Source organism: Sebastes umbrosus, chromosome 5 (assembly GCF_015220745.1).
Source record: "Sebastes umbrosus isolate fSebUmb1 chromosome 5, fSebUmb1.pri, whole genome shotgun sequence".
NCBI lineage: Eukaryota > Metazoa > Chordata > Actinopteri > Perciformes > Sebastidae > Sebastes > Sebastes umbrosus.
Window position 1 is genome coordinate 35939504 of NC_051273.1, and position 18274 is coordinate 35957777.

The following is an 18274-nucleotide window of genomic DNA, read 5'->3' on the forward strand; positions in this document are numbered from 1 at the left end:
GAGAGAAAACTAGACTTCTGCTCCTCATCATGGCTCTGTTTTCAGGCTTTAGAACATCTAGCGCGTGACGGGACACTTTGACCAATCACAGGTCATTTCAGAGAGAGAGCGTTCCTATTGGCTGTGCTCCGGTCATGTGACCGGAACTTGGCGTTCCTTCACCGGATTTCACAATGGCAGCGGCGTCACAAACATTCTCATTTTACAGCTAAACCGTGCACTACAAGATGATTCTGAAAACATTTGAGGTGAGAAATAGACATTAACGTAACAGAATATTGATTCATATTTGATCAGCGCTGGCTAGTTTGACCGTTTCATTGGAGTTTGTGAGTGATTGACAGCCGGCTCTCATAGACGGCAGCTGGACAGCGGACCTCAGATCAGCTCTTACTGCTTGTTTTCCTCCGGTCTGTGAAATCTTGCAGATGTCGTTAGGAGCACCGGGGGACACAGGGGAACATGATTTTTTTCAGGTTACCTGTTTCATGTACTACTGTCACGATATAGAAACCGTTTTATAAAAATAACCTTTTAAAATCATATTTGCTCCAATCTCACCTACATCAGCTTTAAGCTACGGATGTAAATTAAAATAAGTGAATGTTGATTTTCTAGTTTCACACGGGACATGAACGGAGGTCTCCTGGGTGAAAGTCCTGTGTTTGTTTGACCAATCAACCTCCCCAACCTCCTCCCTACACAGATGGATTTGTGTTGAGACATCGAGAACAAACGTTATCCGCAACAAAACAAGTTTCCCTCGAAACGTGATTAACAACGCAGTTCAGTTGTATGGGAACGTCATTTTCAGGAGACAGGGCAGGATAATGTGATGGAGTGTGTTGAGAGCTGCTGTGGATGGCAGCATTAGCTAAAAAACTGTGTTTGTCAGTTCCACTGTAGACAAGACATGGGCCTGTCTGTTGACAACAAAAGGTAGGGGGATGTTGCAATGCAGCTGCAACAGCGTACAGGCTGTCAGTGCTTCCACCTGTCGTGGAGGTGAAATGTGATCCAGGAGTAGGACCACCCTGGTGATTGCCACATGAAGCCCTGGCTTCCCTCTCTGCCTCCAGTGCTGTAGTAGACTGACAGCTGCTTTCTGATGTGCATCAGAGCTGAAGTCTCCTACTCCCCACTCACAGCCCTCTGGCTGGAGTTGGAGAGGCATGTTTGTTAGACATCAGGGGAGTGTCAGTACTAAGAGTCCAGTACTGGCAAAGGGCAAACAAATGTTCCCACCACTTCTCCAAAAGGTGCACCAATCAAAACTAAGCAATGGAATAAAATATCTGAGGTATACCTTGAGTATCTTTACAAATATGTTTGTTAAAAATGTGTTTTTGCTGGTAAACCTAAGGATAAACAGAAACATGAGTGTATTCATCTCTTCTCCCTCCAGGTCAATATGTGGAAAGCTAACTGATTAAACAAGCTGTCCTGCTGTTCGGTGTACATCAAGTAAGGGATAATGCCCGATGAGGTGTCCATTATCAGGAATTAATGGACGACGGAAAGGCCAGAACGGTTGCCTCCGCAAAGTCCTTTAAATCCTGATTATGGACACATCTAAGGGCATTATCCTGCTTATACCATGGTCACTTGACAAAGAAAAACAAATTAAGACCAGTCATTTTTTATATTTTCATTCATTTTACAACCAAAATCTAAAGTTTTTCACAAGCCATGAATCTGTTTCCCTGGTAACACCTGAGGGTTTGCTAATACCTGGAACAACCATTACCATCCCATAATGTTCATATGCAATGGAAACATTGTTCACTACTCCAGTAAATAGGATGAACCTTCTCTACGACTTAGCAACGGGAGATATTTCTAGTCCTCTCAGTTCATAGAACCCTTTAGCTCAGCTATGAGCCAGAATGCTAACGTTTATGATAGCTAGATTCAAAATCAATCAGACTGCGTACGGTTGAAAAACAGTAAATATAATTTGACAGTATGTTTAACAACAAGACTAGCTAGCTGTCCAGCCATGTCATTGTCCCCAAAGCAATATCAAGATATCACGGGCAAGTCAAACAGTGACCGGGATGTGTGTGAGATGTGATACAACGTATCAGGAAGTTCAGAGGAGCAGTGGAACGGACTTCTTGCAGTTTGTGTGTTCCAGTCGCCACCCTGTGGAGTTCAGAGGATGAGATGCTGAAGGACTGAAGGTCTTTGCACACCAAGTCCGTGTTTCTCATCCAAAATTGTTGCACGTTTAAAAATAAGTACAACCTCACGTTATGTCAATCATGTTTATACACTAAATCACAAACTTTCGTCCGTCATTAAAGTTTTCCAAACAGGTTCGATTTTCTGTGTTTTTTCGCATCTGTCAAAAGGCAAAAGAGGGTTGTTTGACCACTCAGAGCCACCGTCCATGGAAAATGGACTTGTTGTGCAAAGACCTTAACACTCAGTGTTGTAAATAAGATATTCAGATATTTTTGTAGCCAGCGTATTACTGTAGAACGCTGAACAGAACTTTTCACTGGAACTACTTAGTAGGTGTCCATTATCAGGAATTAATGGACACTCTGCAGCCAATCATTATATTATGTCATATATATATAGTTATAGAGTGTCTTGATTGACAAATTATCTTAAACATTTATGTTTGCCTATCAAAGCAGCTTATAAGAATACCAACAATGACTATATGGTACAGTACCTCCTATCACAGGCTATAGTAATCGTGTTTTTTTAAAATAAATATTTATGTGTTTTTAGTCAATGACCACCTGGCTAAAACTAATGCAGTCTAAAACAACAGCCCAGCAAGAAATCCTCCCTTAGTGAAGGTTATAATGTTTTAAATAGGGCTGTCAAAGTTAACGTGATAATAACGAGTTAACGCAAATTAGTTTTAACACCACTAATTTATTTAACGCGTTAACACAACTTGCAGTTTTAAAGCTTTTTAAAACTAGACCCTGATGAATCCATCGGTACCAACCATGTCGTACTGGCTGGACAGGAAGGAAGTTAAATAACGCTCCAAACTTACACTAAATTTTGGAGAGGAAAAACAGTCATATCCATTTTCAAAGGGGTCCCTTGACCTCTGACCTCCAGATATGTGAATGTAAATGGGTTCAAATTTGTGTCAAACTGTACGCCGACATTGTTCAACTGAAGTTGGGTTTATATGTGGACACTTGAAACATTTCATTACGACGGCATCGCCCGAATGTGTCGATCAGCGGAGCGATTCAAAAGCAGACTGGACGGAGAGTCCGTTCCCCCCCGCAGTGTTCAGACAGCCTCCCACTGCAGATTCACACCGTGATAAAGTAATCTCTAATGCTATAAGAGTGTTTATCGCTGCATATACGACCATACGCCATCATAAACTATACAGAATTAAAGCAGATGGTCAAAGAGCGTGAGCCTTCACGTATGAATGTTAGTCTGTTGTGCCTGCCCTGTAGAAACTATAAACTATAAACTATAAACTATAAACTAGCAGAAGCAGCAGTTGAGGATTTACCAACAGCCTTAAGATGGAACATTACATTTACATCACAGACTGTAATAGTAAGAATTATGACCAATGAGCCACTGTTGAATGAGTGGGAGATAAAAAGCTATACTTTTTTTTTAGCATAGTTCTGGTTGAGCTTATGCTTCAATTTATGTTGATGGTCTTAGTTTATAATTTCATCATATTTATATGAAAATAACAAAGCTGCATTTTTTTGTTTGTACTAATGACTGTAGACGACCTAGAGTATTCTTTCTATTAAGATATGTCAATGAAGAAGTGTTTATGTTCCTTATGGAAGCCATACTTTTGTTAAGGTAAACATTTGTTAACTTATTTTTGCCAAATAAATGAAAAGCATGTTGAAATCAGAACATGACCTCCTCGCTGTAACAGAAATGTACCGAACGAACCGAAAACTGTGACCCCAAAACCGTGATATGAACCCAACCGGTAATTTAGTGAACCGTTCAACCCCTACTATAAAGTAGTTTAAAGTTTTTGTTCAAACTGTTTTAGAGCGTTGGTGATTAATTGTAATGTTTGTGTTACTGTTAAATTGCATGGCACTATATTTACTCTACTTTCATTGATATAAATGGGGTAGGACAAATACAAGGGTATCAGATCTGCCAGTGTTTTCTACCAGGATTCAGTAAGCTTTGACACAAACACATCTTCAAATCTTTTATCTCTCCTCACTCTCTTACTGGCAAAGGGTCAACATTCAGAGTTCTCATTTTTAGCTGTGGCTGACTGTTGCTTTTCCAGCAGCTCTAGCTAGTGTCTGTCTGTCTGTGACTGTCCGTGGGGTAGAGGAAGCACCACTCTCTGACCATCCTCTACCACTGTGTGTATTTGTAGTTCAACAAGACCAAAAGAGTGATGAGGTGAGTCTTTTACAGAGAATCGACCAGTTGATCACAGTATCAGCCATTACTTGCTTTTATCCTCTTATTTATATCTATTTAGAGATCTATGAACATTTGACCCCGTTTGTTTTCCTGTCAGGGAGGAATGGAGAGGGAGTACAAAGCAGGTATGTTGTGACTCGGGCTGCAGGAATGTGTTCCCACTCAAGCATGTCCGACCATAAAGCCTGTACCCACAGCCAGTTGTTGGAACAGAGGCATGCAAATGTGACAGCAGAGGAGGCAGCCTCGGTATCCTGGTTGATGTTGAGGCTTATAATAACTACTAAAGGCCTAAACGGAAGGATAATATTGATAAACAGGTCTGTAATTATTACTTTAACACACACACACACACACACACACACACACAGGTAACCCTCCCTCTGTACTACAATCCAAGGTATGAGCATCTGTAATGAGCAGCAGGCCTCTCCACATACCCAATCTCCTCTCCTCTGTGGAGTGTGTGCATCATCGTCAGCCAATGAGTAGGGCTGCCCCCTAAAGGTTGATGATTCAAATCATCAGACCAATTTTAAAGGGTCAGTGTGTAGGATTTGGTGGCACCTGGCGGTGAGGTTACAGATTGCAACCAAATTGAAATTTCTCCGGTGTGCCAAGCGTGAAGGAGAACTACGGTGGCCGACGCAAAAACGCGGCCGGCCCTCTCTAGAGCCAGTGTTTGGTTTGTCCGTTCTGGGCTACTGTAGAAAACATGGCGGCCGGCTCCATGAAAAGGAACCCGGTCCATACGTAGATATAAACGGCTCATTCTAAGCTAACGAAAACATGATTCTTATTTTCAGATAATACACTAAAGAAAACAAACTCATTAATATATATTAATAGATTCTATTTTTGCTAGTTGATCTCCCTTCGTTTTAAGACTGCTCATTGTACACAGAACACATTTACAGTTTAAAAATCACCAAACTACAAAACTAACTGTGATGGAACCAGAGGGCAGAGCACCGGCAAAGAGTCTAGAAGAAAAGAGACAAAACTCTGGTGCTTTTTTGTCAATAGTTGCTAGATGGTGCTGCGGTAGTGCTGCCGCCATTTTGGACTGAAAACACCAATAAGTTCGTGGCCATGGATGTAGAAAGAGACGTCTGTAAATCAGAGGATAATTATTTTCGAGATAAATCAACTTCCCAGTAGGAACACTTAAATAGCCCTCATTTAAATCATGATGTCCTTAAAGTTGTAAAATGAACTAACAGCTGAATCCAGAGTTATTTTCCTCGGCATAATGAACGTGCATTAGACTCTGCTAGCTGTATGCTGTATTCATCACTTTTATAATCTTATAATCCACCCATGGGCTGTATGCTGTCAACCTGTACCGTGGAGGTATTAACAACTCTGTTCCCAAACAACCGGCTATCGGCCAGTAGCTTTCTTGCTGGACCCGATTAGCAACTTTATTACGAAAAGTGACTAGCGACAAATCCAACGATTTATTCAGACAATCAGGGGGAAATCTTGCGTTTTTAAGATTGTAGCGAGCTCAGTTTTAAAGCTAGAGCGAAGATACCGGTATCATACCATCGGTACCAACCATGTCATACTAGCTTGTCGAGAAGGAGGTTAAATAACGCTCCAAACATACGCTAAATTTTGGCGAGGAACCCTGTCATGGCTATTTTCAAAGGTGTCCCTTGACCTCTGACCTCCAGATCAGTGAATGTAAATGGGTTCTACGGGTACCCACGAGTCTCCCCTTTACAGACATTCCCACTTTATGATAATCACATGCAGTTTGAGGCAAGTCATAGTCAAGTCAGCACACTGACACACTGACAGCTGTTGTTGCCTGTTGGGCTGCAGTTTGCCATGTTATGATTTGAGCATATTGTTTTATGCTAAATGCAGTACCTGTGAGGGTTTCTGGACAATATCTGTCATTGTTTTTGTGTTGTTAATTGATTTCCAATAATAAATATATACATACATTTGCATAAAGCAGCATATTTGCATATATGTCTGACGGCAAGGTAAAGTGGTGAAAATACTCTAAATATAGCGTACACATAAACTGATATTGATTTTTTATAAGTGAGCCTTTCTTTTAGGTGTCTAAAATACATTTTGCTGCTGCCCCCATCCACAGCAGTACATTGCTTTGCTCCCATGCTGGTACTCCTCTCTGTTTCGCCAAGCTGGGGGCGTGCCGACCGCCATCTACTGTAGGTAATACACTGACTATGGAGAAGTACCTTATACAAACCCTCTTCAGAACACCCAAACTATCCCTCTAAATTGCACTCTTGCTGGATTATCTACATCTCAACTGTCTCGGAGAATAGAATATCCCTCTGCAACCATCTGCCTTTCTATATTTCTCTCTATGATCAGTCAAGACCTACATGTCACCGTCCTGGCCCTCCCTACAACTCCCCAGGCTGCCTTTCCATTTCTCTGCTCACCTGGCTCACAGACTTCCCTCTCTCCTCCCCTCCTGCTATAGTTTCTCTTCACTTTTAGCCCACAGAGGAACTGCCTGCACCCTGCTGCTGTTTCCTCTGGTTTCGAGTGCCACAGGCTTTTGCATGCCACAATGTATTGTTATGTAAACAAGCAGGAAACCCACTCAGGTGCCCAGCATGTGTGTGCATATTTATTCATCATGGCCATCACTTCAGCAAACATATAGGAAGTCGGTGCTGTTTCCCTCCTTCCTTTTAAACATTATTAAACTACCAAGTTACCGAAACACATTTGTCACATAACATGGCAGAACAAAATGATGGTATTATATGTTTATTTTAGGGCTGTCAATCGATTAAAATAGTTAATCGTGATTAATCGTAAATTAATCACACATTTTTTATCTGTTCAAAATGTACCTTAAAGGAGATCTGTCAAGTATTTAATACTCTTATCACCATGGTAGTGGACAAATATGCTGCTTTATGCAAATGTATGTATATATTTATTATTGAAAGTCAGTTAACAACACAAAACAATGACAGATATTGTCCAGAAACCCTCACAGGTACTGCATTTAGCATAAAACAATATGCCCAAATCATAACATGGCAAACTGCAGCCCAACAGGCAACAACAGCTGTCAGTGTGTCAGTGTGCTGACTTGACTATGACTTGCCCCAAACTGCATGTGATTATCATAAAGTGGGCATGTCTGTAAAGGGGAGACTCGTGGGTACCCATAGAACCCATTTACATTCACATATCTGGAGGTCAGAGGTCAAGGGACCCCTTTGGAAATGGCCATGCCAGTTTTTCCTCGCTAAAATTTAGCGTAAGTTTGGAGCGTAATTAAACCTTCATTGCGACAAGCTGACATGGTTGGTACTAATGGATTCCTGAGGTTTTATAGTTTCATATGATGCCTCGGGATCCCCCAGTCAGAGCTGGTTAACGTGGCCCGGCAAAAGGAAGTGTGGGGTCCTCTGCTAGAGCTGTTGCCCCTGCGACCCAACCCCAGGATAAGAGGTTGAAGATGAGATGAGATGATGCCATGATCTTCTAGCTTTAAAACTGAACCCGCTACAACCTCCAAAATATTGATTTACTTTAACGCGTTATTATCACGTTAACTTTGACAGCCCGAATTCTAAATCAAATCTAATGTCAATTTGTGTTATTTCTATCAGTTATATTGTGTGGCGCGCTGACGCCTCAGTATACCTATAATCAGTACTGGAGCATTAGCCATCAGATGCCAGGTGTTTTTCTTTTAAACTGTTAGCGTTACTTATTTCTACTCATTTGACAGTTGAGGTGCTGTGGGTCCTCAAAATAACGCTGCAGTGAGCGAGGGTGGTAAAAACACACTCTCTCTCTCATCCCCGCTGGGAGGAGCCAAGTTGATGAATGAATGCGAGTGAGGGAAGCGGGGAGCCATGTTAGCCAAATGGAAAGCAACCTATGAATATCTGCAACAAATTTAAGGCCAATCCATCCGACAGTTTTTCAGAAATTTCAGTGTGGACCAAAGCGGTGCCATCAATAGAGCCACGCTAAAAATTGGTTTCCGTCAGCCTTCTGTTTCTGACTTTTTCAAAAAAATGTTGTGATATTTGAGAATTCTTGGTGTTTTTCAATGTACAAATCAGAAATCTGCATAAAAACAGGTGGATGGAAACAGTCTCGCTATCCATCCCTATCACCAACCGTCAAACTCAAGAGTCATCAGCTGCCTTACCAGCCTCTGGTTGAACACCATGTGTCGGAGCCACTTGAAGTCCAGAGCTTTGAAGGCAGAGAGGACAAACAGGGACTCGGTCTCGTAGCGTTCAGTCTTCTGGATGGCCCCCTCTGGATAGGTGATCCTCATGGTGGTCTTGGAGCCGACGTCTTTCTCAAAGCCTCTCACTGGGGCCTCATTTAACCTGCAACACACCGCTGCAGAATCAATCATAAAATGCCCTCTCCACAATAATCACAACTGGGTAATACTTTTCATTTTCATCTGCAATTGTACAACATTTGTCAAAATCGACAAATACAAAAGTTGAAACAATGTCTTCATGACTATTATGACAGTAGTCGAGTTACATCAAGTACATTTTTATAAATACATAAAGCCCATCATCACTGCTTTAGAACGTGTACAACATATGACACCGTCTGTCCTTGGATATTGAAGACCAGATGGCTCATTATTATATAATAAAATGGACAAACAAAGAAATAAATAAATAGGCAACGAAATAAACAAGTGATCAATTATATTAATAAAGAGTTAAATCAATTAAAACCTCTCCCTAAATCAATAAGTGGGCAATAAAATAAATGAATAAGCAATTAAATATCCAAATCAAGATAAATAACTATGTTTAACATTATAAATCTCCACTCCAGCTCTACTCTATATGTTTTAATATAGAGATCTGTTTGAAGGATGGCCTTTTTTTAACAGCACATTTTTTTTCTCCCGCTAAGTCCTCTTTAATTTATCTCGTGGCTTGTTAGAGAGGCAGACAAAATCTACTGTGTCACACATATAGACTGTATGTAGTTCTCACACGCTGGTCTGAGGTCTGGACTACGAAGCATTATTTGGCTGTTAGCGAGGTAACTTCAGGGTTTTCAGTTCTACGACGGTGGTTCACTTCTTACCGGGGTAGATCGCCATGGTAACTGCTGCTGAACAGCTAACCTGGTCTGGAGCAGGTTATGTTCCAGATAAGAGGTCAACTCGTATAAAATCACCTCCTACTGACCAATCAGAGCTCAGTGAGCAGATCGTATGATAATATTACAGAAATACGAAGAAGTCACAGTCATAATCAGACTATAAGCAACACAGTTTAAACTGACAAATACAGGAAGGAGAGTTGTATAAATCAACAGGTTTATAATATCACTGCCACATCTACAGCACGATAGATCTGACTTTAATTACAAGTGTGTATTCCAATAAATGAAAGTGCTGCGTTGGTGTATTCATATATAACAATACATTAGCCTTATCCTTTCAGCTACAACCCCGACGGTGTGAAACATGGGAGCAAATCAAAAATAAATTGATAAATAAGTCAGAGTTGTGGGTTTACAGTCCCGCAGGCCGTATGCATTGCCCTGCGTTACTTTGCTACCGGTACTTTTATGTATGCTGTGGATGATTATAAGATATGAAAGTAAGCCTGCTTAAAGCTTTGAATTCTGTTTTTATATTTACTTTTTATCTGCTCCCAGGTCTGATTCACACCGTCGGGGTCGGGGATGCATTTGAAAGGTTTAATTGTCTTACACCACAGTTTCCCCAGAGGGAATAATAAAGTCTGTCTTTCTTCTATTCTAGTCTACGTATAAGCAACATATTCATTTAATAAAATACACTATTAGTCAGATCTACTCATGCTTTTTATGGGACAGGGATATTATGTTAATTTGCGCATTCACACAGTCAGCGTTATTTTTTTTTTTTACCAGCTGTCCTTCCTGCATTTGGCAGCTTCAGCTGTGTTACTTTCAGTCTGATTATGTGTTGAACTTCTTTGCATTTGTCTCATATTATAGTTTGCTCTTGGATTTGTATAATAAGCCGCTCTGTTGGCAGTAGACTTGTCCATGTTTGTGATTGGTCAGACGCTGCAAACACCGCCCCGTTCATGTGAACGCGCTCACAGCCAGACTGAGGAACCCTGGGTTGACTTACAGAGTTGATAACCACCGTCGTAGGAGCACTTAGAGAGATCGCAGTTGTTAGAGTTAGTTAAACCTCCTTAGGGGGCGCGCCAAAGATCACCGGGGGGTGTCAGGATTAGTCTGCTCTGAGGTTGTCAAAATTAGATTTGCACATGTGCAACTAAAGCCATAATAACACCCTTACTGGATAATTTATACAAAAGTCTGTACCTAAAACTATTTAAAATTATATGTTTTTGCTACTTAGGAGCCAACATTCTGTTTAAAGCCGGTATTTCTGCAGATAAAGATCAGACTACACTAATATTATTAGTATTATGCTCTTTGTTGAATTAGATTCCAGTTAACTACAGAGCCTTGTGAAGTCCAAAAGTCAATATTTATTGAAAAAAGGTAGATGTAATAATTTCCAAAATTCGCAACATGTCTTTATCTCATGAAATATTCTGCTTCAATCCATATTTGTTGGCGTTTAGCCTGTCAAAAACAAAATTTTCATGGCGGTCAAAAAACTGTTTGCTGTTAAAGCTGCTCACAAAGAGGCAAGATGAGTTATATTCAATAAAGAAAGTTGATTTAATAAAAAAAAAAAAACTAACTCGGTTAGTACTTAACCGATTCAATCGGTCAATTGAATTCAATTTATTGAATTGAATTGAATAAATTGAATACGCTGAATCACTTTATTGAAAATGAGGATGTGTTTTGAGGATTTGTAATTTGTTTTTAAGGTTATGACGTCAGAAAATATGGGAGGAGTAGGGGGGCTTCAAGGAAAATTGAGAACCACTGTTCTAATGTCTACTTCCAGCAGGATAACGCTGTATTAATGTATGTAATTTATTAATCTACTAATTGATTTGTTTATTTAATTGTCTTTTTTATTAATATAATTATGACCCATATAGTCTTCCATACTTAGACCCTTGATTCAAGGAGAAAGTCTCAGTGCAGTGTGTTCTGTCTGTGTGTCTGGTACTTCTGTGTCACAGCGTACCTGACCACCACATCGAGCTCATCGATCCTCTGTCCCAGAGACTTGTTGGCGAGGATTCCTCCGTTCCCTACGATGATGCAAGTCTTACAGTTCATACTGTAACACAGACAAGATGCACCATTATGATGTGGTACTACTTTACTCCAGTCATTTACCCCCCAATCCCTCACTAGTGACGACCTGCTCAAGACAGATTTACAGCTGGGTCATTTTATTTCAGCTGATTAACAGACTGTACTTTGACTGATATTCAGTATTATGGTATCCTTACTCTGATTGGTACATTTCAGTTAAACTGACAAATATTCTTTTGTCTCCATGGTGTTGGTTTTGCCAGGAAATAAACTTACCACCTGCTGGACCTTCCAGAATCACCTGATTACACACAGTTGCTTTCTATTCAACCTATTATGCAACTGGCTCCATCACTAATCATTTTAATTTATTGTTTATCAGTATCAGAGGTTACAAAAAACAAATAACTCCAAAGGGAACAACTTTCGTAACCTCTTCTACTCCTTGAGTGCGCCGGCGCTTTACTTTTTTCAGAAGCTGTAGCAGGGTACTAGAAAACCTGAGGAATCCACTGGTACCGACCATGTCATGTATGTCAGGAAGAACGCTAAATAACGCTACAAAGTTACGCTACATTTTGGCCACGAAAAACTATCATGTCCATTTCCAAAGGGGTCTCTTGACCTCTGACCTCCAGATGTGTGAATGTAAATGGGTTCTATGGGTACCCACGAGTCTCCCCTTTACAGACATGCCCACTTTATGATAATCACATGCAGTTTGGGGCAAGTCATAGACAAGTCAACACACTGACACACTGACAGCTGTTGTTGCCTGTTGGGCTGCAGTTTGACATGTTATGATTTGAGCATATTTGTTTTATGCTAAATGCAGTACCTGTGAGGGTTTCTGAACAATATCTGTCATTGTTTTGTGTTGTTAATTGCCAATCATAACTATATACAACCACTTTATGATAATCACATGCAGTTTGGGGCAAAAAACATGCACTTTTTTCCCTAAACAGTCTTGGAATTACAAAAATTGGGTATCACTGTAAAGCTGAGACTCTTGTGGATCCAATGAGCTCAACTGTGTTCATGTGTGATAATGTAAGTCCCCATAGGAGACATTTCATTGTAGTGAGATCATTTTCAAACTCAACGTCACTGTATAAAATGACCTGTTTTGACCTGCTGGGCATTCAGAGGATGGATCAGACTAGAGACCTAGAGCATTCAGAGGATGGATCAGACTAGAGACCTAGAGCATTCAGAGGATGGATGGATCAGACTAGAGACCTAGAGCATTCAGAGGATGGATCAGACTAGAGACCTAGAGCATTCAGAGGATGGATGGATCAGACTAGAGACCTAGAGCATTCAGAGGATGGATGGATCAGACTAGAGACCTAGAGCATTCAGAGGATGGATGGATCAGACTAGAGACCTAGAGCATTCAGAGGATGGATGGATCAAACTAGAGACCTAGAGCATTCAGAGGATGGATGGATCAGACTAGAGACCTAGAGCATTCAGAGGATGGATGGATCAAACTAGAGACCTAGAGCATTCAGAGGATGGATGGATCAGACTAGAGACCTAGAGCATTCAGAGGATGGATCAGACTAGAGACCTAGAGCATTCAGAGGATGGATGGATCAGACTAGAGACCTAGAGCATTCAGAGGATGGATCAGACTAGAGACCTAGAGCATTCAGAGGATGGATGGATCAGACTAGAGACCTAGAGCATTCAGAGGATGGATGGATCAGACTAGAGACCTAGAGCATTCAGAGGATGGATGGATCAGACTAGAGACCTAGAGCATTCAGAGGATGGATGGATCAGACTAAAGACCTAGAGCATTCAGAGGATGGATGGATCAAACTAGAGACCTAGAGCATTCAGAGGATGGATGGATCAAACTAGAGACCTAGAGCATTCAGAGGATGGATGGCTTTCCCAGCTAGATTGACAATAAGGGGGTTTCTGAGCAGTTTACACAACAGAAGTGCTCGCCATCCAATCGCCGAAAAAAGAAATTCTTGCAGAAATCTCCAAATGTCAAAAGTGTTTGATCCCAAATCACAGCATGGCTTTTTCTATGGTGTTCCTCAAGGTCTTGGTGTCTTAATGTGGTATTTTGGAGGGATTAATGATCATTTCTATCAATTCTTGAAGTGTAAAAAATGGTTAAATTTAGCACCAAATCTGTGTAACACATGGTATCAACCCAATAATTGCTGCAACAATTTATGAGACATAAGTGAGCATCACATACTTTCATTATAATTTTGTAAGCCCTTATACACTTTCACAATTTATTCTAATTACTGTAATTAATTAATTAATTATTTCTGATTTATGACTAGAACAACTTTCAGATGATGTACACCACTTCTATGTGACATCTACTGTTGACCTTCTATCTCCCCCTAAAGACCACCTGTACACACCCCCCTAAAAGAGACACAGTCAACAATGTGTCACACTAGGGTTAACATTATGATTATAATATTGTATTGTAGTTTCAGTACAACATGTGTCCAGTGTTTAGTCTGTGCTGCTTAATTCTGGGAGGAAAAATAAACACATTCCTGATGGTCTTAGCTGGCTGATGGGTCAGTACACAGTGTCCGTGAGACTGATGAGGTCCATATAAAGACAAAAACAAAGTGGAGTCAAACAACACTGTTGCTCCAATAACTGATCTGGAGTCCAGTCATTAATGTTGGAGTTTCAGGGCACACGGACAGACTCACCATTAAAGCTCAGAGAGTTTGTTTAGAATTTAACGCGTGGCTTTGCCAAATATACGGATACAAACCACCAGATAAAGAGAAGCTACACTTAAGAGAGACACATTTTTGATTTCCAAATGAAGCACTTTAAGTCCAAGAGGGTCAAATGAAGAACTAGACTTGATGCCGTGTTTGTAAAATACAGAGGATTACATGTGTTCTCAAAAAAGGGAAATTTCAAGAGAACAATATGAGCTTTAGCAAGAGGAGGGACTTGTTGAGGTAAACTGATGGTTGTCTTAGAAGTTAATCCATAAACATGATGAAAGAGATTTAAAGGGGACACATCGTGCTCATTTTGAGATTCATACTTGTATTTTGGGTTTCTACTAGAACTGCAATGTTTACATGCTTTAATGTTAAAAAAACACATTATTTTTCTCATACTGCCGCTTCACCCTCTGTCTGGAATACTTCATTTTAGCGCCTGCTATGGAGCTTTTTTCCCATCTTCATTCAAGAGTGTGGGTCTTTCAATTTGAGAGCATGACCTATTGATTTCCCTAAAAACCCTGTCCTCACACTCAAATAGCCCCTGCTGGTGCTTGCATTAATTCTGCTTCTGCTCAAACCGTACGCTTGCACTCAGATATATTGTTGCTTTCACAGATTTCCTGGAAGAGGAGAAGGGCTGAAGTGCAGGAAATTGCGTTACCATAGTTACACACTGACGCTTTTAAGGGGCTGTGCCCAACTGTTACTGTGCCGCGCTCGCATATGTGGCTACGCTGTTCAGACTCAGACTCCAACACAAACTACAGTGAAGCACCAAAACCTCTTGGTTGTATCTAGTGAAGCCCGTCTGTTAAACAGTGTTGGCCGTGGTCGGAGGACGCGGGGGAGACCGTAGCTTTGGTCTCCAGGGCCGGAGTCTCTGCTGTACTCTGCTCCTCTGCCTGCCTGCCTTCATTCAGCTCGCTCCACCTCTAGATGTGCATGAGCGTACACTCCACACTGCAGAAGAGTTAGTTTAGCTCTGAGAATATCTAGTGAATGTACAGTGGACGTTTGTGCAGAAATAACTGCTGCAGCTCCTCCAGACCAACAGAGGTTTCCTGTGTCTTGTGAAGTGACGGGGCTCCGCAGAGAAAAACGTTATCGTCTCCGACCAAAACTCCGGTGTCTCCCCTGTTCCCTCCGGCCGTGGTCGGGAGGCTGAGGCAGGAAAAGCCAACACTAGGATCAGCATTGATTCATGGAGAGACCTTCGTCTGGTCAGCTAACATTACTGCCAAGCAGCTGAAATATAGAGTGATATTGTGCTTTTAGCTGACGTGTGTCTCCTCACTGTTTTGAGCGATGCTCGTTCATGTCTATTTAGAGCGAGCACAAGCGCGTGCCCGACGCTGACTTTCGTTGGCTTAACGGCCACAGGTGTCGCTGTTAACAAGACATTCCTGATTCTTACAAACAGTCCCTTTAACATCGGTTAACGGTTAATTATTAACATCCCTACATGCTACCAATGTTAGCTAAAAATGTTGTCAAACTTTTCTCTCTTTGAAAAAATGTAACGTCAGACTGGACGGCAAATAACAGACGGTAACTCAAAGATATAAAAACACAGTTTTATTTATATGTAGCAAGTAACTTCTCTCCCATATCTGCGTTGGTGTTTCCTCGCGTTGAACACTTGGGGCGTAATCCGTTTACTATACGGATTTACGGACACGAGGTTAAACCCTGTGGGAACGAGACGCTGCTCAGAGCATCTTCCTGGGTGCTCTCTGTGTCATCTGTAACATTTTTCCCCCAATTCATTATCTATGGAGCCGTTCCAGACCTATGACATCACAAGTCAGAGTTTGAACACTAGTTTTTTGGATTTGGTAAAGTTGTTCATGTTTACTAATGTTTTTGGACTGTCTTAGACTGTTGGAATAACACATTTTGAAAATGGGCGTGGTTCTCCTTTAATAAAACACCCCTACTATTTTTCATTACCACGGTTTTGCACTCTACTATTTTTCTATATAATATTAGGGTTTTCTATTTTTTCCTTGTAATTCGTGGCTTTACGACTTTCATCTCAGAGCTTTTTTTCCGAAAATAACCCCCCTCCCCCGACTCCGTAATTATCGTTTTTTTACCTACGATAGCCCGCAGATCTGCATCTCAATGTGTGTGCATTCTCTAAAGTTATAACCTGACTCTGTCGACAGTTTACAAATGCTCCTAATGGTAGCTTTAAATACAGAGTTGAGAGAAAATGGAAGACGGGGATGTTGTGATTGTGATGCACTGTGTGGGTCAGAGCATGACGGGACAACTAGCACCAACTTACCTGTCGAGTTCCTCCCCAAGGCCATAGCTCTGAGTAGCCGACAGAAGAATATCTATGATCTTCTCTGCAGGTAAGAGAGAGAGAGAGACAAGTAAGATGAAGATGAAAGTGAAATATTTCTTGCCTCCACATTCCACCCAGCTATGATGCCCTCACCTCCAGCACAACGAGACTAGCTGTGATAAATGAGGCAGGGCTGGGAGCCAGCGGCTGGGTGGGCTGACACTTCTTCTTGGTACATTGTTATACAACCATTAAAGACGGGTGGCCGAGCAAGGTAGGAGTCCATAGACAGGCCACTAACTCCTTCAAGGGAGTGATGTATATAGTGTGATACTGGACAGAGGTGGGTCGGGGGGGCGTGAAGAAAAGGGAGCAGCATTTTTAAACAACACATTCTCTTCCTGATGAGAGCCAACCGAGAGAGAGGTAGACTGTAACAGCACCGCTGCTGTCGTCAGGTTTCACTCATTAGGTTATGAAATAGCAACATAACATCATGAATCCATTTATCCAGCTCTGAGATTTATTTGTTCCAAACAAAATATATAATAATTAGGGCCGTCAATCAATTAAAATATTTAATTGCGATTAATCGCATGATTGTTCATAGTTAAAGCTGCAGTGGGTAGAAGTGGAACAAATGTGCCTCTGTGTCCTCCGGTGCTCCTAACGGCATCTGCAGGATTTCACACACCGGAGAAAAACAAGCAGTAAACTGCATGTGATCATCATAAAGTGGGCATGTCTGTAAAGGGGAGACTTGTGGGTACCCATAGAACCCATTTACATTCACATATCTGGAGGTCAGAGGTCAAGGGATCCCTTTGAAAATGGACATGCCAGTTTTTCCTCGCCAAAATTTAACGAAAGTTTGGAGCATTATTTAACCTCCTTCTTGACAAGCTAGTATGACATGGTTGGTACCGATGGATTCCTGAGGTTTATTAGTTTCATATGATACCAGTATCTTCACTCAAGCTTTAAATCTGAGCCCGCTACAACCTCCAAAAGATTGATTGTGTTAATGCGTTAAAGAAATTGGTGGCGTTAAACGCATTATTATCGCGTTAACTTTGACAGCCCTAATAATAATAATAATACTCTTTTTTTGCTTTCTTTCTGAGAGTTGGATGAAGGATGGATATCAATCTCATGATTTTGTTTTAAGTACAGAGCTGGAGTCAGGACACAGTTAGCCTAGCTTAGCATAAAGACTGGAAGCAGGGGAAAACAGATAGCCTGGATCTGTCCAAAGTTCAACAACAGGTCGGAACGCCGTACATGGCTGGACCATGTGTGGTGTGTGATAAACCTGGAATAAGATAAATAGGATAGACCTTTAATTGGGAAATTTGGATGTTGCAGCATTAAAAAGACAGCAGTAGTACAGATAAATAGAGAAATAAAAGAATACATAATAAAAGGTATATAAAAAACTAAACTAAAATAAGAAAAGAATAAAAATAAAAAATATGAAAACTATACAAGACAAAAACTGCACGGTAAAATGACAGAGATATGGTTAAGGTCACAGTACCCAGGTTGTTAGGTTGATGTGTGAAAGTAGGCAGGGTTTCAACTTCTCTCTCAAACCTCTACTTTTTATTCTTCACACAACTACTTCTCTCACTTTTCGTGTAAA

The 18274-nt window shown here is 41.0% G+C and overlaps 1 protein-coding gene across 3 annotated transcripts in view; it reads right to left on the reverse strand.

The window, feature by feature from the left end:
- The window catches only part of st3gal3a (ST3 beta-galactoside alpha-2,3-sialyltransferase 3a), a 56376-nt gene that overhangs the window by 15625 nt on the left and 22477 nt on the right, over positions 1-18274 (reverse strand). Inside the window, exons 6-9 of one of the 3 annotated variants that reach the window (XM_037770125.1) lie at positions 16630-16693; positions 11528-11623; positions 8582-8768; positions 676-2145 (exon numbers count right to left, since the gene is read on the reverse strand). In XM_037770125.1, the coding sequence (XP_037626053.1) occupies positions 2023-2145; positions 8582-8768; positions 11528-11623; positions 16630-16693 (470 nt within the window). In that variant the 3' untranslated portion in view covers positions 676-2022. Of the gene's footprint in view, positions 1-675; positions 2146-5213; positions 5523-8581; positions 8769-11527; positions 11624-16629; positions 16694-18274 lie in introns of those variants that run through there. The other 2 variants (XM_037770126.1, XM_037770124.1) reach the window with 2 other exon arrangements.